Source organism: Myotis yumanensis, unplaced genomic scaffold, assembly GCF_028538775.1.
Source record: "Myotis yumanensis isolate MYYU_CA2020_CCGP unplaced genomic scaffold, mMyoYum1.0.hap1 SCAF_3, whole genome shotgun sequence".
NCBI lineage: Eukaryota > Metazoa > Chordata > Mammalia > Chiroptera > Vespertilionidae > Myotis > Myotis yumanensis.
The window spans coordinates 138,717,056-138,740,436 of record NW_027223754.1 but is presented as its reverse complement, the minus strand read 5'-3'; the positions used below and the strand labels follow the sequence as shown (position 1 = coordinate 138,740,436).

The following is a 23,381-nucleotide window of genomic DNA, read 5'->3' as shown; positions in this document are numbered from 1 at the left end:
TGTTTTGCTTCACTCATCATTTTGGGTGAGGAGGAAATGGTAAATGTAAAGTGCATGCAATTACTACTAATACAACATGTGTTCATTATCTCCAGTTTGATGAGGAATGAACCACAGATAAATCAAACTCGAAGGTTCAGCTTTGACAATAAATGTCCCGAGTCAGTAACGCCGTGTGAGAGCTCTAAGCCATTGCAGGAATTCGGGGCTTGATCTAAAAATTGACAGTTCCAATAATGTCTGAAATTTCACTTTCTGAAATGTCTACATTTCTCATGAAGAATGTGTTGATATGTTCTATCATATTAAAAATAATTTTAGCCCTCCCTGGTTTGGCTCAGGGGATAGGCAGTGATGGCGAACCTATGACACGCGTGTCAGGGGTGACACGCGAACTCATTTTTTTGGTTGATTTTTCTTTGTTAAATGGCATTTACATATATAAAATAAATATCAAAAATATAAGTCTTTGTTTTCCTATGGTTGCAAATATCAAAAAATTTCTATATGTGACACGGCACCAGAGTTAAGTTAGGGTTTTTCAAAATGCTGACACGCCAAGCTCAAAAGGTTCACCATCACTGGGATAGAGTGTCACCCTGTGAACTGAAGGGTCCCAGGTTCAATTCACAGTCAGGGCACATGCCCCAGTTGTGAGCTTGATCCCCAGTAGGAGGCATACAGGAGGCAGCAAATCAGTGATTCTCTCTCATCATTGATGTTTCTCTCTCTCCCTCTTCCTTCCTCTCTGAAATCAATAAAAATATTAAAAAATAATAATTTTATTTCATCAGCTTCATTACAGGCCTGCCTAGTTATTTCATAATACATTTTAGAAAATAGCATATTGGTTAAAAGATAGAGGTTTATAGGTAAGGATTTATATAAATCTATAGATATACCTTTTATAGTTAAGTAGGGTATTTGAGGTCATTTCTATCACGCATGCCAAAATTGATCATCAGGACTTGTTTGAAAGCAAAATTTCTTTTTATATATTTTAGGGAAGGTCAAGGTCAACATATATTATCTTCACATATATAATGTTTCCTGGGAATTAACCTGCCTCTTTATATGAATTCAGTGTTTTTCTATTAATTTATTCTACTTTAAGTTTTTTCAGTAGAAATCTGGTGGTATCTCATCCTGGTTAGTCATAATTTTAAAATTTCTAAGTTGGCCTTCAGTACTATAAATGTCATTTTATAAAATACAATTTTTAAGGAAATAATAGCACAGATTTTTTTCACTCAAATATATGAGTGTGTTTACTGTTCCCATTCTAGCAAACATCAACTTTAAAAAGGCATTTTATTCTGAGGATCTAGAAGATTCTACCTGATGAAACTTTTATTATTATGCACTGATTTTCCAAATGTTCTCAACTAATCTGATTTATAAAATGATTTCCATGAGTCATGAAAGATAAAGTCTGAGGAACTGCCCAGATAAGGCTGTAATCAAATATACACATTTGTTACCAAAAATAAAAGAGAGTTCTAAGGTATTCTAATTGAGATGCTTTCATGATGAAGGGAAATGTGATACTTATCTCAGACAGAAGTCAGAGGGGAATTGGAAGAAGAAATTCCACCGCTAACCAACAAAATATCCAAAAATATTTAAAATATAGATGATTTGGGTTTAAGGAGTTTAGGTATATTTCTAGAGCTTTCCCTACCCAAAAGAATTTTTTTTTGCAAAATGAGAAAAACATAGAATCTTGCTTATTCACATGCAATCTTGCTTATTCACATGCAATCTAAAGGCAGACACTAGATACCAATTTGGCAAACCGAGACAAATTGTTTGATTTACTAAATATGTCTTTATTATCTGATGTCTACTTTAGCTATACTTTGATCATCTGTCTGTGTTTTGTATATCTACAATCCAATACTCTAATCCAATACTCTTATTGCTATTGTTATATAACGATATCACAAAGATATTGAAGCATTAAAACAAAACAAAAATAATTCAGTGCATTAATCCAGGTTGAAAAATGAGTCAACTAACCCAAATGCACTTACAAACATAGTGGGTCAGTTTTACAGAAAATAGCTGTGACTTTTTTTAGAAGGGGATGAATTGCTTTTTCACTTTGTTGGCTTTTTCACTATGTATACACACACTTTTAATAATTATAAAATCAGTGTTTATTAAAGTACATTTTATTTTCAAAATTGGGCTATCAGTCATTAAACTGTGTATATTTTGAAGGGGGGGGACTATATATTATGAACAATAAGGGAGTCTACTTTTGTTTCCCATATGGATCTAGAGCAATCTGTCGATACAAAATGTGTGGTGTCAGAGCATCTAGAATAGTCCACTCACAACTTTTATTTTATTTGCAAAAATATTTAAAATGCCAGCCTGTGTCCTCATTCATAGCAAAACATAAGAATGTGTCACTAAGAAAACAGACTTGAAAAAAATGCAGATAGTTCTGCTGTATTGGAAAGAAACACAGAAAATTAGTCACACTTACCATTAAAAACCATATCTGTAATATTCCCTTCCTTTACATGAAGTTGAAATTATATTCCTTTGACCCAATGTCTTACATGTAAACACAGAATTTAATATATGGCAATCATTTTCCTATCAGTTAAAACAAAAGTAGTCAGCACACAAGTATAGGTCAAATATGATAAAAACTTAAAGATCTTATTTCTATCTCAAAAAGATACCTAATTTCTAAGGAATTTCTAGTTAGTTGATCTGAGGCTTTGGTTCAGAATAAAAATTTCCTACATTATAATTATACACTTGTGATTGTTTAACAATTTATTTCCACTTACAAATCATGCCCTAAAAGAAAAATAACGCACAAGGGCTTTTAGCAACTGGGAAGTTATTTGATTGCAACTCTTTTGCAATTATGAATTCCATAGTTAACTGTAATCAGCAACCTTCTGAAAGCCTCTTTTATGCTTAAAACCAGGCTTTCTAGAGCCTGCATCTGCCATAATTGGGTTCCTGAAGTCTGTACAGCTCACTTCATTTGCCTTCTGAGCTCAGATTCATAAGAGAAAAATGTTTATTAAAAGCAAAGAGGAAGAGGGAGGAATCACAATATCCAACAATGTGAACAAATAAATCTTTTCCCAAATGCCCTCCAGTGTCTGTGTTTGCTGCATCCGTTGTTTATTTCAGCTGCTGGTCGGGATCATCCAGGCTGCCGAGCTGCCCGCCTTGGACATGGGCGGCACATCTGACCCGTATGTGAAAGTGTTTCTGCTGCCCGACAAAAAGAAGAAATTTGAGACAAAAGTCCACCGAAAGACCCTCAATCCTGTCTTCAATGAGCAATTTACTTTCAAGGTATTGTTTTATACTTACTAATTTTTCCTCTGTTGTTTTAGATAAGCGACTGAGCTCATCCTGACACCTACACAGACATGCACATGACCGCTTGTTGGGAGATTTAAAGGGATTCTATTCAGAATATTTAAAATTCTTATTTTCCATCCAGTGAGGATTTTGCATTGCATTTAGATTTAGCCAAAGTCGGATTCAGCTCGGCCATTCAGAATAAAATGCAGACTGGAATATGACCGAGAGGTCACGTCCACATATAAAAAGTGAGGTCACCTTCAAGTGTGTGCCAATGGGCTTGACATTTTCCTCTCTATAAAATAAAGTCAAAAAAATAATAGAATTTTTTTTTTTAGGTTTCAAAGTTCCTGAACATAGGTAAACCCTGTTGCAATCACAGAATAAAGTAAGCTATGTCCATTGTTCAAATGGTGCAAATAGACATTTCTCTCATTGCCAACTTCTGTGTGCACAGGGGCAAACTGAGCCCTCTCAAATCATTCTTCTTAACTTTTCAACAAAAAGGTGAACATATTATTGGTATGCACTTACCGCATTCTTCTTTTACTCTAGGCTGTTCCTTAGTGCTCTTCATTTAGTTCAGACAAATAATAACAATGAGAGATTCTGGCCATAGAGCAACCCGACAGGAACATGCGCTTTGCAGGCCTCAGGCATCTCTGCATAGACAAGTGCTGTGGTCTTGTCTACAAGTCACGCGTACAAATAGTTCTTTTATGGATATATTGAATATGAGAAAACTATTTAGATGCATTACTTAAAACAATGCATTTCTGGGAAAAAAGGAATGTATATAACTTCCCAGTAGGCTGATGCAAAACCACCTGTCCCTCAACCAGCTTTACAGAAAGCACGTGCCTCATGTTAGTGAACATCCTGGTCTGGAAGAAATGGCTGTTCTGAGGCCATGAGTCGTTTTCTAGAACTTTGTTCCCAATTTTCTAAAAGAACAGTATCTCTATTCACTCTGAAACTTTTGAGATTTTATAAACAAAAGTTCCTAATGAAAGTAATCCTATTAAAAATCTACAGTTTTCTATGCCTAGGATAGTTAATTTACAATAACAGTAAAAACATTTTGGAAATACTCAGCTTCTGAAGAGTTAATCACTATGATCAATATACTACAGAACATAACATGAAAACGGAACTAAACCAATTGCAAGTGATAATCACAATCATTTTGACTATGTATGAATCTTAATTTATGTTAGTCATTTCTAACCACAAGTTACTAAGTAGATTCTTACATTATTTGAAGTAATATTATGTGGACTTTTGTTTTGAGTTACCTATGTTATTTATTTTTTAATGTATTGGTAATAATTTTATTAGTAATTTCTCTGACTTCAAGAAGTTTAATTATTGGAAATTTAAAATTGCCTATAAAATTTTATCAGGTTCCATTTTATTGTAAGAAGGTTGATCAAGTCATAAATCCTACCAAGCTACAATATATTTCAATACATTTAAGGAATATGCCACTGTTTCTAGAGAATTGGCTAATTTATCCATGAGATGTTATATATTATGCATCTTGAATTGCCATAGACAATATGATATAGAAATAGGAGCACAATAGAGTTTAAAGAGGATTGGCTTTGAAAAGTGAGTTCAAATCCACTTAACATGAACCCTACATGCCCCAAACTCCTACTTGAAGGAGCTACTAATCATTCAAACAAAAAAATATTAGGTGCCTGCTGCGTGCCAACACTATGCTAACTACCTTCAATATATTCACTCAGCCTCACACAGCACCATGATGTAGGCACTACTATATCACTATTATTCTGACAGATGAAATAGCTGAGGTTTATTCACTTTGCCTCAGTGCCTTCAGCTGGAAAGTGGGGACACCCAGACCCAGCCCTATCTAAGCCCAGGTTTTTGATTGATGCTACCTCAGTTCAATCACACACACACACACACACACACACACACACACACACACACACCTAAAGAGATTTAGCAGATAAGATAAAATTTTCAAGAGTTTATCCCTACTTTAAAATTTCTTATTTCTTCTTTGAAATTCAACTCTTTGAAATGGTTTATTTTTTCCACTAAGAATGGAAAAAGCATTGTGCCTAGTTCTTAATTGTAGTATTTTAGTCAAATTCCAAATAGTTAACAATGGCAGAAAAAAATTGGTAAACTAAAATTTCTTATACATATATGGTCCAATATTCTTCCTTCTCCTTTCCTTCTTAATACACAGAGTTAATTGAGAAATGTTTGCTGAAGCATAAGACAACCATTTACACTGATAAAATAATAGAAAGTGTATGAAAATTGATCAAACCTTCAATACAAGTCTAAACAATTTCTTAATTGGCATTTCTATTCAGTTACTGAAGTGTAGCTCACTTAGATTGCACTGCTTTCCCTGAATATTAAAAATGTTACTAATAAACCTCCCAACCCATAGCAGCTGTCCCAGATATATTTGAACAGCTGGAGAATTCATCAGTTCTTGGCTTTTGCCACCACTCATCCTAAAGAGTGTCATACCTAAGAGTGAACTTTAAGATCTCTATTATAATGCATCCCTGATATTCAAAACATCAATTTTCTAGTCAGCTCTTGTCAATCAGTAAATTATTTTAGAGAGTAGGTGAGGCACCTTGTGAATTTCATTTAAATCCTTTTAGACTTCTAGAATAGCTTTTAGTAAGTCATTAATTCATTATAATACAGCATCAAGTGGTTTGAAAGTTATCTACCTTGAAAAAGTTACACTCTCACAATATAACTTAACAACAATAATGAAATAGTCTTCAAGGAAAACTTTTTATAGTCAAATTGGCTTGGTTTATTATTGTATTCATCTTGAAGTGTTTATAGCATGACTAATAGGATTCATTACTAATAATACTAACAGCTTCCAGAAGTTTGGGATGAAGTGATAAATTACTAAGGGAAGTCCCCATTTCCTCCCAAGTAATTTAAGCTATAAGCGGTTCATCAAATGATTCCATTTGAGAAACTACCAAAAGCACAATTATCTCCCTGGTCAGTTTATAAATATTAAAATTAAATATTGTAAACAAGTAATGTGTTCTAAGCATTTTTGTGACCAGATTTTTATCCTCATCTCTTTTCATTTAGGTGCCGTATTCGGAATTGGGAGGCAAAACCCTCGTGATGGCTGTGTACGATTTTGATCGTTTCTCCAAGCATGACATCATCGGGGAATTTAAAGTCCCCATGAACACAGTGGATTTCGGTCATGTAACTGAGGAATGGCGTGATCTGCAGAGTGCTGAGAAGGAAGAGGTAAGAAAAACATTAGCATTTCTAAGATGACAAACTGTACTCACCAGTTCCACTCACGTAATAACCTACTGAGAGCTGCTCTTTACAGAATGATGTGGGCGTCCAGCTGCTGACAGCTGGCAAAATAGGGTCAGGGGACTGCATAACCTCATTAGAAAATACACAGGTCTTCTGGGTGTTATTTGAAAGAAAAGAGAAAGGTCTGTATACCGAGTCTATCGACAACTCCCTAAAGGGACAGACAGACACACACACACACACACTTTTAAAAGCTTATCACACATGTACTTCTTCAGAAGGACAGTAAACTATCATCTTATTCTTTGTATTTTGCCACAATCCTTCTGTATTGCTACATAGGTTTTCTAGCTATTAAATAGAAATAAAATCGCACTTTTTCCTTGATTATGTCTGGATATCACAGACAGTTCATTGTTTCTCCTGAAGATATCAGAGCATGATGGGTGAAACATCAAATATAATTCACAAGGGCTGATATTAAATCCATTTTTTAAATGGCTCACATTTTTATAGTAGTCTTCACATTGTTTTCTCCCAGCTTGAATAGTTTAACCCAGGGTTTTTCTGTGATTTAAAAAGGGAAGTTCAATATTCCTAGTGCATTTAAACTGCATAATAATCAGTTCTATTGGATTATGCTATGCCTGCCTGGCACTGGCATTTTTCTGTGATAGAGTCTCAATAGGCCAATACCAGAAAGGCAAACAACTCCTAGCTTCTCTGAACTCTAAAGCAATGCCTTTTGCAGTCGTTTTTTGGATCCTGACATGAGTTTATAATTACCCAAGAGATTGCCAATAGCCTCCATTATTTAGGACCACCAAGGATTCCATAGATGTGGTCACTTTCAGACTACCAGGGAGGTCAGCGAGTGGCCCACGCCTTCCGAGAAACTCAGCCAAGCCCCTCACCTGGGAATCCTCTCAGCCTGAGGTTTTCTGTGGTCAATACAGTGACGTGAGGTTTTAGAACAGACTTGTGATTGCTATACAGAAACTGAATTTTAATAGTGCTCTAAAGTTATTTGGTTGTACAAAAGGAGTCAAAATTATTGCAGTTAAGCTCTGCTTTCTTTTTGGAAGGAAATATAAATAACATAACCAAATAAGTTAGTCAAAATTAGATTCTGGGATACTGAGATAGATTTAGCCCTACTGTGGACTTTCAAGAGCAACCCAAAGGTAATACTGAGTTTTTAAATTTTATGATTTTTACAAGTAGCTCTTACCTATGAGTAAAACATCAACTTTAAATTGAACATCTGTTATCAAAACAGAAACATGAGCTATTTCATTGAATTTTTATATTTTATTGAAATGTTTGATTCTGCACAAATTGCTCAGTTCTAGGGGTTAGCAAAGTGGGACCATAACAAATATTTATTAACTAATTGGTTATTAATTGACTGGTTTTTGGTTGGTTTATTGGTTGAATATCGGAATATAATCTACTTGTGTTTCACAATGCCCATCCGGCCAGACTGCATGGCTTACCCTACTGGCCTCCATTTAGTAACTATCAAGTGGCCTCATCAGTTCCTAACCAGAGCTCCGACCAGAACTTTGGCTGGAAATCCTGGCTATAGGTCCTGACTAGGCTGCTGATCAACTGAAGGCTGTCTTCGTGTCATTCCTTCTTCGCCGACTCCGTCCACACCTTTGGGGACCCCTGGACCTGCTGGGATTGGACCCCAGCAGCCTGGAATTCCAACATCAAACCCCAGTGGGTTTCTGTAGAGTTGGTATATTCCTTGAGTGAAAGGGATGCATGCCATCAAATAATTTTTCTCTTTCAAAAATTCTTTGAATATTGGCCGAGTTTGAGGCTTGACACTAAGCTGACAGGTTTGGTTGGACTCAAGAATCCAGGACAGGTTGACTGCGCCAAAGGAATCACATTCTCACGCCTTTAGCTGCCCTCTTTGTCTTTCTGTATTTCTTTCTCTTTCTTCCCTAAGACTCTTTTCGCCCAATTTATTAAAAAATATTCATTATGCGAGTATCTATTATGCCTGCTGTCTTCTTGGAGCTGTAGTAGATGTTTAAAAAAAAAGTGAAGATGATCAATACCGTTCCATCTCGTGGAGTTTAGTGTTGTCCCCTTTTTCTCCTTCATTCCAATCTTTGCCTTACTTATTGCCAGCTAGACTGGTTTCTGAATAAAGTCCTATCTAAAGAACAACTCCTGGCTTTCAATACTGACCAATCTATTTACCAGCTTGGAGACACTGGGTAAATCACTTAAGCTCTCTGAATTCAGTTTTTTAATCTAGAAAAGGGCCAAGCATTATCTACCTTTTATTTTACAGATTAAGTGGGCTAGAGTATCAAGTTCCAGTATGTAATAAGTGCTCAGTAAACAAGCTCATTGTTCTTTCTCCTGTTTTACATTGCCCCATTCACTCCTCCATTTTCCCACTATATATCTATATCTACTTCTCTATTCTTTTTCTTACCACCTTTGGACTTATTGAAAGTCTCTGTGAGTTTTTAGTGGGAAATAATTCTACAATCACATCTTTAAACTCTGGAGTTTTTCCCTTTTACTATCTCCTCGGGAATAGTAATTTTTGGTTTTCAGTTGAGTGACTATTTCCTTTTATCATGATCTGGAGAACATCATGAAATAGATGTCTAGTTTACAAAGTATCATTGGATGATTAGAGTTGGGTATAAACTTTCTCATACTAAATGAAGTCAGATTCTAATTACATTTTATATCTGAAGAATTACTGATTCTCACTGATATGTGCCCTATCTTTTCATACTCCCATTAACTGCCAAAAATCCTAGTTGCATGAATAAATTGAAGTCTTAGGTGGACTTTAGTTCTCATGATTTTAAAAATTTATTTTTCCATTTTACATGAGCAATTCTGTTCATAACTTTAGTGTGTTTCCATCCAACAGTGCAAAAAAGTATTTTTATTGTCATAAGGGGTTAAAGATAGTAAAGAGAATGAGAAAAAAGAATTCAAGAAATAGTTTTGGAATCTACAACAGAGCCACTAACCATGGTAGTCTATTCGGGTAGAGACGGATTTAAATGGGTTAACCCAATGCACTGAGTTCCAACCCAGTGTTTTTGATAGAATGTTGCCAGAAAGTTGAAAAACATAAAAGTCATAAGATGAGGAAGTGATTATGTAAGATAAGAATTGTAATTTTAATGATCATTTAAGTATGCAAATAACTTAGAAAAAATGGGAAGGAACCTTATCTGGAAGTTACTAAGTATATGTTTAAAACAGGTGGAAGATGGTATAGGGGGAATAAATGATGCTTAAAAAGATAAAACAAAGGAAAACATAACTAAATAAGTAAATAAATACATAGCTACGTACATACATATATAAATACAGGGAGTGTTGAAGAGAGAAGCTGCCAGGAAGAGCTATAAACAAGCACACTGTTCCCCCTGTTAGGTTCTCTAGCCCCTGGTGAAAATATCTATGGTGAGCTTTCCATTCTGACTTAACAACATTTTTCTATATAACATACTCAGAGCCACCTGACTGGCTTATGTTCACTTGCCATTTTTAGGTTACTCGATTGACCACTTTCTCTCCTTCCACCTCCCCACCTCCCAACAGATGAACACAGAATTTGACCTCACAGATAGCTATATCTTTATATTTCTTTTGTGTGTGTTTTTTAAACATAAATGTATATCCTCTGAGTTTTGAGAGACATTTATGTTTTCTTCATTTTCCCCTTCTCATTATAGGGCCTCCAAAATCATTCTTTATAATTGGTATATTCAGTTCTTCCATTGCTCCACCCACAAGTCAAACCTGAAACCAACCTTCAGACTTTTAGAATAATCCTTTCATTTACTATGTTCACTTAAATACTTCAAATGTTACAATCAATAGCCATGCCTCCATTTTTATATGTAAATTTTATTTATAATCATTTTAAAAATTGTCTCAGTCCTGCACCCCAGAGTCAAGAACCTCTTCAAAGCATTTAGTATATTTTTTCAATCACCAGTACTACTTATCTTGGCATTTTTATTTTAGTATTTTGTTCTCTTTTTTAGTATTTGTTCCTATCTTAGTATTTTTATATTAGTATTTTGTTCCTATTTTAGTATTTTGTTCTTCTTTTATATCCCCATGCCTTCCAGTAATACTTATTTCAAAAGAAAAAGGAAAAAAGAAAGCATAAGAAATAAATTAGATACTACCACCAGAATACAACTTGAGTCCTTTTTTATTTCTTTTCTGAGCGAGTGTTTCTCATAACTTGACCAGTCCTGTTTTGTCTCCATGAGAGAATATGTCTATCACTTCTGCTTTGTGTAAAATTCATTAAAGACTGATTTTTAAATGAGATTCTGTAATCCAGTGCAAATGGAAAAAAAAAATTGATTGCTGAATTAAAACAAGTTGCAACATAATTTAATTAGTATCCAAGCAGAAGGGAAGAGAAGCTACTTTAGTGCCTTAATAGAAAATCAATTTTGTAAGAAAAATTCACATTTTGAAGCCTAATTGGGAAAACATTTACTTCACAGAAAAGCAAAGGATACATATTCAATCAAATGGCAAAAGGTTTTTAGATTCCAATGGTCAGTTACTTGATACTTCTTTAGAATGAGTTAAACTTATTATTCCTTATAGCATCTTTTTTTGTCAAGGATCATGAAAGAACTGATGCTATTTCTAAGAACACTCAGTAGTCAGTCGGTGACTCATGGCTGCCAATAATCTGCATACAACAGACTAATGCCCTGAATGGAAATCCTTATAAAAGGTTAATTGCTGGAAGGAAAAACATGGATGCCAGTAAGAACCTGCCTTGTCATTCACAATCTATCACATTAGAGAAATGCAACAAAGACACTGATTTTGATCCATAGCATTCCAGGAAGGTTCCATACCAGCAGGGACCCATGTCTTTGCTTCTCACTGCAAAACCAAGTTTGATCACAGAGGGAAAGCACACAGGAGGCATGCAAACTATTTTTGAATGAATAATTGGGGAAAGATGATTATTATCCTGTATGAAATGTTTCAAAACTTTCCTTTTACAGTTCATGTTGATAATAATAGATGCTTAGCAAAATCATTGTTATTGTTTTTGTTGACCGTCACAAAAATGATGATAGTATTTCTCTCATTTTTTTTTATTGTAAAGGCTCACTCAGTATCTCTTCTGTAACCCTTCTTTCATACTATTTCCATGATGCATAGAGAGCTTGGGGTTTAGCTAAATCTTAAGTTAAGATTTAGTTAAAGCTATGATGTAAGTTTCTGATTGCATCATGGAAATGTCCCCAGACGGAAATGAAAAACAATTACAAAAGGAAATTTCAAAGAATTTAAACAAAAATTAAGTTTATCATATCTAGTAGATTTATACTATAATAGATATAATAGTACTGAATTATTTTAAAATATATTAAGACTATGGACATATAGATACTATATTTTAGTGTATTTAGTATCTATATGTCCATTTTATGGAACTGGAACATAATTTTCCTTTGAACTATAACAGAAGTTGCATTTAATTTTTTTATATGTCTTTGGCTATAACTCTGGTTTACTTGAGTCTGAGTGTTTGGTCAGAATTTCAATGATCAATTATAATGATTGTTATGCATAATAGTATTGTCTGCTTCATGATGTGGTTTCCAATAACATTATAGAAGAAAGCAAATAACTTAAAATATTCCTCTAGAGTAGTGGTTCTCAACCTTGGCTGCACATTAGAATCACCTGGGAATCTTTTTAAAATCCTGATTTCTGGGCCTCATCCTCCGGAAATTCTGTTTCTTTGTTACTAATGTTGTGGCCCCACCCCATAACAAAGAAACAGAATTTCCGGAGGATGAGGCCCAGAAATCAGGATTTTAAAAAGCTTCCCAGGTGATTCTAATGTGCAGCCAAGGTTGAGGACCACTGCTAGAGTATGGGACTACAATTTGATTGCCTTTCTAGTTTAAAAAGACTTTTCAGGAACAAATGGATAAAACCAAATTCTTCACTGAGTTTCTAAATGAAAATTTGATATTGTTATTTTTATTGTGAATTTCCTACAAATAATATAAATTTAGACTCTAATTTAGAGCATTAAGTGAGAGGAGAGATCCTGGGCATGTTCAAAATGCCCTTTGAGAACATTCCATTGCTCCCCCACTGTCAGACCTAAACCTGTTCCCTTCACAACCTCAACCACCCAAAGGCCTGTGTTTCCAGCCCTGCTTCCTTGCTTCCAAAATTCATTTTCATTAACGTTTACCTTAGCTTCTCTGCCTCGGCTATACACACAAATAAGAGCAGCCATTTACTGAGAGTCTGCTGTGTGCCAACAAAAGTCATTCTTAGGGCATTCTTTAAAACTGGATGATTAAACCTGGTTTACAGAATGAGGGGTAACAGACCTGCAGCCCAGAAAAGTCTAAGAAATCTGTCCAAGTTCATACCAACAACGCCAGAGCTAAAATTCAAATACAGGTCTGCAGCCCACACTATTTCATCACACCATATTCTCTAAGCAGTCTTTCTCAGTCTCTTCAGCCACATACATACAGATACACGTAGACATACACATACACAAGTAACACAAATTAGTTTTTCATAGTTTCTTCTTTTTTTTTTTTTTTTTGTTGGGGTGGGAATCAGCATTTGGTCAATTAGTTTGACAACTTGCAACTAGTTAAGATCTACATATATATTTTCCCTTTCAAATATTATAACACATTGCAAATATATGCAACATAGCAAAAAAGAAAAGCAGTACTAGCTATGGCATTTTTGTTTCTTCTTAATAATATTTAATAAATACTCAGCATGAATTTCTGCCCAGAATACAAAGCCCTAAAATTCAAAGGTACTCATTATCACAAACATGTTATTATTCACTCATGAGTGCTGAGGAATTTAATGAAGGCAGAGGCATTTTGCTTTCCATTAAAAAAACACACGATTAAATGGAATATAAATTTCCATTTATTCATTCAAAACATATGTTAAATACCTGTGAAATTAGCACTGTAAAGTGTATAAAATGAAAGATTACAATTTACACTTGGGAAATGGTCAGTAATAGTAGCAAAATTTTATAATGTAAAATGTATTTGAAACATAGCTTTGTCTGATGCCAAAGGAATTCTTATTTTGTGGGTGAGGCCAGGAGTTTAGGGGGAAATCTACTGTTTTTACCATTTAATTGTTTCCAGAGTATTTTTCCTCTCACTGTAGGGCCAGTGGTGGTCTTGATATGTGTCTTCCACCCACTCCCGTCCACCCTTCCCAGGTTTTAAGTGCCTGAAGGCAAAGTGGAATAGCACCTAAGCTTTTGGGGAAGCTCATGGGAAAATCCTTTGTCAATCTACTTTAAACAAAACAACTTCAACACTTGCAATTCCCCTGCTCGCTCTATCTCCTTTTTTCTTTATCTCTTCAAAGGGGGAACTCAGGAAACAAATAAACCATTTAGCTTACTGTTTTGCTATACATTAAGTGTCCCCCAAGTTGCTAATAACATGCAATTATTTCTCCCTGAAATGGACCCTAGCCAAGATTCTGAGCCAGGAATGTATGTCAGGGTGCCCCCTGGGCTCCAGGAGCTGGCAGACTACTGGCTTGGAAAACACAGGAGAGCAATGGGCAATAGGAAACCCAGAGCCCAGCAAATCCAGCCTGGGGCAAAGCAGCCCCCTACACCTTTCCAATGCTGAGAGGGCAACGTGAAAGATGATGGATTTCATCTCAGAATGAGCTCCTGCTTTCAACAGCCTTTCCAAAAGTACTTCTAACTCAGTATTTTTCTTTTCATGTGGAACATAATTAGTTTATATGCAACAACAATTTGTGGACTTCGGAAAACACTAGAGTGTAGAGATGAACATTCGTGAGTGAAGTGGAAGGCTCCAGGGACAATTCTATAAGGAGAAAATATTTTTTTTTAAATACTCCTAGTCAAATCTTCTCATTCTCTAAGCTGCAAAACGCTCCAGAATGTGGTGAGAGGTTGTTTACCAAAGTTAACCAACTGCTCTTCACTTCAAGATGTTATTTCTACATGAATAAATCAGTATTCTGAAAAGGCCCCTTCCCTAAACTGTCGCTGTCTGCTTCTGTTTGAAGAGATGGGTTGGGGGAAAGGCCTTGCAGGAACCAGCACCATGTCAGGAATAGGCTGTTCTTAATTGTACCTCACTGTCAAAAAATAAAGACTGAGCGAGATTAGAATATTAAAACAGGTCAAGAGCCTGGAGTTTTTGTTTATATTTTGGAATGTATTTTTGGATAGCCTCGGTCACAAAGAGGGAATGCAAACAGCATTTGAAATGCTTGCCTGATATAAAATCAACATCAATGTTTAACTTAGAATCTGAGGAAGGATGGATGCTTCTTTTTGGGGGCATTGACTTTCTAAGCACTATCATACTGATGCTTGGCTAATGTTGAGGCCATGTTTGAAAACGACAAAGGCTACTTTTAGAAAAAAAAAATGCCACTTTTGTTTCTTTTTGGTGGACAATTTTCAAAGCTCTGTCAACTAGAAAAAAATCAAGTAGAGCACAAACTTGTCTTTAATCTGTTTTAACTCATGTCTATTGAGTATTTATATGAGCCAGACACTGTGCTAAGTGTGGTAGCCCATGTACTCCTTACAATAACACTACAGGGCAGGTACCATTATTATCCCATATTTATAGACAAAGAAACTGAATCTCAGAGAAAATGGAAATAACATGAGGCCACACAACTAATGGGAGGGCTGAAACTCCCACTTTGATCTGACTCCAAAGACACACACATCACTCTGGATTCCTCTGAAAAAAAAGCTTACAGGGCTATGCTAGGAATGGTATTTTAGTCTTGAACACACCCCATAGTTTGTTTCTCTTACTCCCAATTCTTCCAACTCCAAGGCCACACCACACTGCACAAAGGGGGGTGGGGGAGCTTGCAACAGCCTACCTCAATTTGATACCTCTCCCTACTCCCAAGTCTCTTAGCTGCTCCCAAGCTTTCCAGGTGAGTCTTTCTGTGACATAGATATATCTGTGATAAATCCCAAATAGGGTTCACATGTTTCTGTTTCCAGTTCTCTCTATTCCCATCCTCTGATTTGTTCCATTCATTATATTGTAAGTTCCTAGAAGGAGGAAATAATTGCTTCCATTTCTCCCATCACCTGTCCTTATATCGGGAATGATGATGAACAGGATGTAAGACATCCTACCTTCTTATTATATCTGAAACCCCAAAGATCCATCAAACATTTTAATGTTCTCCAGGCAGTGTTTAATTAGGTATACTTACACATAAGAGAAATTTCTTTGCAAAAAACAAAAATCTTTGTATGCTTAGTTTTCTAAGCACCTGCTTCATAAAACAATAGAAGCTCCTTGCTAGCACTTTAGAGGGAAGATAAGATACTGAGCTCTGCAGAATTGCCCAGTTTTTGTGATCACTGAAATAATTTTTAAAGAACAATAAATCTGCCAAAAATGGATGGTTCCCTGATAAAGCACTACAACTGGAAATGTGACAAATGACCTTCTTCCTAGACTTCCATCCCAAAACTCTATGTCTTATGAGAAAAAGGAGAGAAAAAGCAGGAGCTACATCTTATAAAACCAGGGGATAACAAATGCCTTATTGTCTGGTCCTCAGCTTATTCTTTCTTCAAATCCAAATACTTAATATTTTCAATAAGTTATAGCATTCCTGCCTGATGATTTTTATTTCATCTTTATATGAATTATTTCAACCAATTCCACATACAATTTACCAAATTTTTAAACTCTTTTTATATTGGGTCTGAATTTTAGCAGGTTCAGGCATGTGCCTTTATTAAATGAGCAGCTATTGTAATTTTCAATCATGAATTCCAAAGCCTTGGATGAGTGAGTCTAGACCTTGTTTGCTGCATGGCCGGTATTTCCACCAGGTGATGCCTAGAGTCCTTCATTCTCACCAGGACCCCCACAGAGCCAATCTCTTCCACCTGCTGGTTATGTTTCCTCTTCAAAAATTTCCTAATTTTGTAATTCCAATTGTTGGTCAATTCCTTTGGTAGGAAAAACAATTTATAAATTTAATTTAAATCTGAAACAATTAAATACACTAGCTGAATTAAATCTCACAAGCTGATTTATACATGTTACTAAGGCAAATTTGTAAATGAGGAAAATGAGAGGCTCAGAAGCTAAGAAACTTGTCTGAGATCACATAACTAGGAAGTAATGACCAGACACTTAAATCCATGGTTTGCTTCATTCTGAAGCCCATGTTAATTATTTATTTAATCTTTTTTAAAAAAATATTTTTATTTATTTTATAAAGAAAGGAAGAGGGAGAGAGAGAAAGAAACATCAATGATGAGAGAGAATCATCTATCAGCTACCTCCTGCACCACCACCACCCCCACACACACACTGGGGATCAAGCCCGCAACCCAGGCATGTGCTTTGACTGGGAATTGAACCTTGACTGCCTGGTTCATAGGTCGAAGCTCAACCACTGAGCCACGCTGGCTAAGCTATCTATTTAATCTTTAAAATCCTTTACAGTAGGTACTTGACATCAAATTCCTAACTTTGGGAGCTAGGAATTGTTTAAGAAGAGTATAGGAGATCTGAGCAATTTACTTATGAAAGAAATGTAGCATGTGACTATGGTGGCCTTTTAACAAATGGGTTGGGGTTTGTCCTGAAGAAGCAATCGGGATCTGGAAGATGTCTGTTTAAATAGCATGCATGCTGTCTGAATTCTGTTCTTCCTCTGTTGGTGTGGTGGAGGAAAGGGAATTGTTTATCCCAGTGATTGTTACTCTGCATACAACAGTGCTGAATCTAAAAACAGAAAAGAGGTGGACGATGTAGCTGAATCTTAATTAAGAGTGATTTGGGCCAGTGCTGCTGTTTGGGGACATCTGGTTTGAGTCTGAGATAAGTATTTACCAGGATGTGTATAAGTGACCAGAGGGGTGGTTTCATGGAAAAATCTAATACACAACAGCAAGGATCAAACCTTCTTTCAGATCCTCCTGTCCAGCACATAATAAAGTCAGTGTCCTGGGCTAGAACTTAAGTAACTGGGAGCAAAAACCAGCTCATCATGTGTAATTTCAACAGAGGATAATGCTTGAGACACTATGTGATCTCCTCTAAGTGGAGCACAGAGCCACTTGTCCGGCCTTTAATTTGAGTGCCAGGATGGAAGGTAGGAAGCAGAAGCAGGGAGCATACCAGGGAGAGTGTAGTGGACTGTTTCTTTCCTGGCCCTGATGTGGCGACCGGCCATCTCCCACTGCCCCGCCCATTCTCAGTATATCAGTCCTGCATATGTTCTCTAAGAAAACGTTTCAGGGTGCCTCCTTTCCAGATAAAACCATATGCATTTGTCTTCAGAACTGAGGATGGAAATGATTCATTTCCTCAATGCAAGTTCTGGCACACCTAAACAAAGATTTGTAAATGGTAAGCTAAAATCTCCCAAAGAATTTAAGACACTGATTATTCAAACATATTCTGAGCCTGTGAAATTTGAGAACTAATGAATCCCTACTTGGAAACTACTGACATCATCTTCTATGCCTTATCTATCTATCTATATATAAAAGCCTAAGCAACCATTTGACCATTTGACCATTCGACCAGTAGCTATGATGCGCACTGACCACTAGGGAGCAGATGCTCAAATCACAGGCATGGAAACATGGAACAGACTGATGAATCTCAGAGGGAAGGAGGGAGGGGGAGGGCAGGAAGAGATTAACCAAAGATCTTATATGCATACTAGAGGCCCAGTGCATGGATTCGTGCACCAGTGGGGTCCCTCAGCCTGGCCTGCAGAGATGGGGCCCAAACCGGCTCTCCAACATCCCCCGAGGGGTCCCGGATTGCGAGAGGGTGCAGGCCAGGCCTAGGGACCCAACCGGTGCATGAATCCATGCACCAGGCCTCTAGTTTTATTAATAACCAAGATCACTTTCTTCCTTAAAAGGCTCAATTTGTTTAGATTATCGTTTCATGTTCCATTTTATTTTGTTTCATTCATTTATATTTAGCCCCCAAAATGCAGATCATTAACCAAGTGATGAGTTTAAGATTTACATGATCTGTTTTTATGAATGAAACAATGATTATTATTAACATTGCTTCAGATTTGCATGACACTCACATGTTCCAGAGTCCCTTGGCTTCTAGACCACCTTCTCTCTTTCCTCAAGTCTCAGGGCTGTGGCATCTATGGTAATTGCCCATCTGATTTGGGTTCTCATGATAGAAAAACCAGAATCTCTTTCTCTGAATGAGAAAACTGAGTAATGAATTTTATTAATTGGGAACAAAATATCCATTTGCGTCAGCTTAGAATGACCTTCAGAAGCCACTGAGGTCCAAACAAACAGAAAGGTGTTTAAATCGGGCATAGAAAGCAAAGATGACCTTCCTGTCAGTGTTAAATGTTGAAACAGAAATCTAAAAGAGCCTACTCCTCTGGAGGGTTTTTAAAAATAAGAACTGGGGCATGGATTTGTAGTCCTGCTTCAAGGTAAGGGAATAGACAAGGTGATCTCTCATGGGATCTAGCAGCCCTGTGATTCATCAAAGGTGTTTAAAAAGCCAAGCCATGAAAGAAAAGGAGCTGTAGCATCAATCTAAATCAAGGCTTACATGTACTTTCTCATTTTTTTAACTCCTAATCTCTCCCTGCATTTTCATAGGACCTATCACAGTAGGATATACCCTCTACAATTACTTTGACAAAGAACGATATCAGCGCTTTGTTTTCTTAGTCTCTTTCAAAGTAATCAACTTTTGACAGTGAAAAATAGCAGAAATGGGTTCCTGAAGCTCTGGGCTACAGTGATAGATTTGAGGAGTTGATTTAGCTAAGGGGGTTTCCATATATCAGCCCTTGGCTAACTGTCTTGAGCAAGTGCCCACAGGCAGCAAACTCCAGTGGAAAGTTAGGTAAATGCAATAAAACAGTAGTCATATCAAGTTGACTTTCTGACCAGGTACCTTGTAAAAAGGATACCAGATTTAAAAGCAAAATATTTTTTTTTTAAATGAGGGTCACTCACAGCAAAAGCATTCTATCTAGAGATGTGAAGTTTCACATTGTGAAGAATTCTTGCAAATAGAAGCACTAATAAGCTGAGCCTCTGGACTTCGTATCTAAACTACACGGGATTTCATAATCAAGGATGCCAAATTGCTCTATCATGTTTTCACACATTAAAATGGACACCATGGCCCTAACTGGTTTGGCTCAGTGGATGGAGCATCAGCCTTCGGACTGAAGGGTCCCAGGTTCGATTCCGGTCAAGGGCACATCCCCAGTAGGGGGTGTGCAGGAGGCAGCTGATCGATGTTTCTCTCTCATCGATGTTTCTAGTTCTCTATCCCTCTCTCTTCCTCTCTGTAAAAAATCAATAAAATATATTTAAAATGGACACCATGTTCAATAATGAGTAAATGCTTATTTATATTACCACTTAGGGGAATATTAGACATCCATTAGACATAATTACATGGCAAATGTATGTTATGTAGAAGAAAGCAAAATACAACATTTTATATATACACATGTTTTGTTGTAGGGTTTTTGTTATTTTCTTTTAAATATATATTTTTATTGATTTCAAAGAGGAAGGGAGAGGGAGAGAGAGATGTAAACACTAATGATGAGACAGAATCATTGATTAGGTGACTCCTGCATACCCTCTTACTGGGGATCGAGCCTGCAACCTAGGCATGTGCCCTGACCTGGAATTGAACAGTGACCTCCTGGTTCATAGGTTAACCTCAACCACTGAGCAGCACCAGCTGTTGTAGGTTTTTAAATATCTGCATAGGCATAAAGATAACTTGGGTATCTATGAAAATTAGAATATTATCTTAGGATGCTAAGATGATATTCCTGGTCCCATTTTAAACATATATGTAAATATAAATACACAAGCGTACACATTCGACATAACAAATGACCACTTTTTTCAAAATTTAGTCCAGTATTTTCTGGTTTCAGAATAGTTTTTCTCCCAGGAGTTATAAGAAAATGGGGGTAAACCCACTTGATCCCTTCCTCACTCCCTTCTCTGCTACTAAGATCTCCATCAGCTACAATACACACATATTTAAGGGGTTTCCATTTTAACTTATATTCAGCTGACGAGTTTTTCTTTTCCTTTCCCAGAATAGTTTTCCCTAGAAATTTTCCCATATATGATTCCAGAAAATTATTTAGTGTTTTTCTTTAAGAAATTTGAAAATAGGACCCAGGCCAGTGTGGCTCAGTTGGTTGAGCATCATCCCATGCACCAAGAGGTTGCTGGTTTGATCCCCATTCAGGGCAGATGCCTGGGTTGTGGGCTCAAACGTCAGTAGGGGGTGTGTAGGAGGCAGCCAATTTATTTTTTTCTCTCTCTTTCCCTCTCCCTTCCTCATTCTCTCTAAAATCAATAAAAACATATTTTTTAAAAAAGGAATTAGAAAATGAAAGGTCAAAATAGACCAATATTCCAAAATAAGACTTAGAGCAACCCTGCAGGGCTTCTGTAGGGTTTGAGGTGTGCAGGTTCCCATGTCTTAAATCACTGGGAAAGTGTGCTAAGAAAAGCTGCATGGCTGAACTAAAACCTTGCCTGGAAAAGAGAAGTTTTTGTGATGAATCTTTTCATCCCTTAGAAATGAACTAGAGGCCCGATGCACGAAATTCGTAAAAGGAGCTCGGCCCTCGCAGCCCCGGCTTCGTCTGGAAGGTTGTCCGGAAGGTCGTTCAGCTGTCCAGTTTAATTAGCATATTATGCTTTTATTATTATAGATAGGGCAACAGAAAAAGATAAAGGCATATCTTGGATTCATGCAGCAGAAAATATATTGCTGAAAGGTTTTCAATGCCTTTGAGATACCATCACACAATCATATTGATCCAAATATTTCCTTGAAGCATGGATTTTAAAACACAATTTTTATGCCAACTGAGTTCTAAGTAGCCATCAAATTTCGGTTCCCTTTTCCTGGCCACAGCAGGAAACTCTTTGGTGGTTGGCAGCTTTGCTCCACTGAAATAAAACCCAGTAACCTTTGGATGTTCTGCTGTAATATCTGAATCCCACTTAAGTGAGTTTCTTCCCAGGGGGATCATGAGGCCTCGGGGAGACCAGGCCATGCATTCATTTGTACAGGACCTTTGGCCTGTTCGGACAGCCAAGGAGACAGCTTCGCGGCTGGCTTAGCAGAAGCTCAGGGACCAAGACGGCACAGTATTTCCTGGGTCGCTTCCTAAATCACAGCTTCAGTGTGTGACAGAGCACACCTACTTGGTGGGAAACGCTGTGTTATGGCTGAAACGAAAAAAGCATATAACCTCCCGCTTGGAAGATGTGGAAAAACAAACCATTGGGTATTGAACAAGAAAGATAAAGACTGTTATGCACCTAATTTCATACCAAAAAAAGTAGAACTTACTTAGGAGCTTGCTGTTGCCTTTTCAGTGCCAAGTTCAGGTCTACTCGTAAATACCAGCTTTGAGTAACTTAAAAAAAGGTATTCAAAATCATTTTCATGAAACTTCCAGGTTCCTGAAAGCAGAGACAGGGTTGCCTCTTCGTATGAGGCCTGCAAGGTCCTCCTTTCACACTGACTTAGTGCGGCTGCAGAGAGGACTCGTGGAACAAGAGGGTCTTTGGAGACAGGTAGGCCTGACTCAAAGGGCCTCTGCCATTCATGAACTGTGCCAATTTGGAGAAGTCAGCTAACCTCTCACTGCTTTCATTTTCTTATACAAAAGGTGGAGAATACAAAGCCTCTTCGCAGTATGAATTAGGCCTCAATCAAATAAAAAGCCTCATCACATTACTATTATTACACAATGCAGTACATGCCAACATCCAGAACTAGTAAGCATGCAATGAACACTAGCTACCTTTTTTTTCTGTTTCACTCTTCTACACACAATAACTAATCCTATATAATAAAGATGTAGCCCTAACCGGTTTGGCTCAGTGGATAGAGCGTCAGCCGGCAGACTCAAGGGTCCCAGGTTCGATTCCGGTCAAGGGCATGTACCTTGGTTGCGGGCACATCCCCAGTAGGGGGTGTGCAGGAGGCAGCTGATCGATGTTTCTCTCTCATCGATGTTTCTAACTCTCTATCCCTCTCCCTTCCTCTCTGTAAAAATTCAATAAAATATATTTTTAAAAAATAAAATAAAAATAAAGATGTAATATGCAAATGGTCGTTACGCCGTGAAGCGTAAGGACCAATTGCATAAAAACTGGATCACGGATCAGCAGGAGGGTGGGGCAGCAAGCTACAAGCGGGCGGGGGAGAGCTACAGGAGAGCGGGACAGCAAGCTATGAGGGGAGCTGGGGGTGGGGGAAGGGAGGGAGCTACAGGAGGGTGGGGCAGTGGATGGAGAGCCACTGGAGGGCGGCAGCGAGCTACTGGTGCACGGATTCATGCACAGGGCTACTAGTTAATTATATTACTTAAATTTCCTACTACCTCTTTAAAATACATAGGCCATATTTATTCATAGAGAAGAAAACAAAGCTTCAATCATAAAATGCCATGAAATATTTTCTCATAGGGTAGTCCAACAACATGGGACAGAGATTTTCTTGCCACTCACAGACAGTTCATTTTAGCATAATTATTGAAAAACTCAGCTTTGACTTTGACAATGTCTGGCAGTCCAAAACACCTTAAGATCATACTGCTTTACCTCCACATGCCGCACTGGGCTGTTCAGTCTGTGA

The 23,381-nt window shown here is 37.1% G+C and overlaps 1 protein-coding gene across 2 annotated transcripts in view; it reads left to right on the top strand.

The window, feature by feature from the left end:
• SYT1 (synaptotagmin 1) overlaps positions 1-23,381 on the top strand; it is a 547,526-nt gene that overhangs the window by 407,582 nt on the left and 116,563 nt on the right. For both annotated transcript variants that reach the window (XM_070409672.1, XM_070409671.1), the window contains exons 7-8: positions 3,163-3,330; positions 6,457-6,624. In XM_070409672.1, the coding sequence (XP_070265773.1) occupies positions 3,163-3,330; positions 6,457-6,624 (336 nt within the window). The remainder of the gene's footprint in view (positions 1-3,162; positions 3,331-6,456; positions 6,625-23,381) is intronic.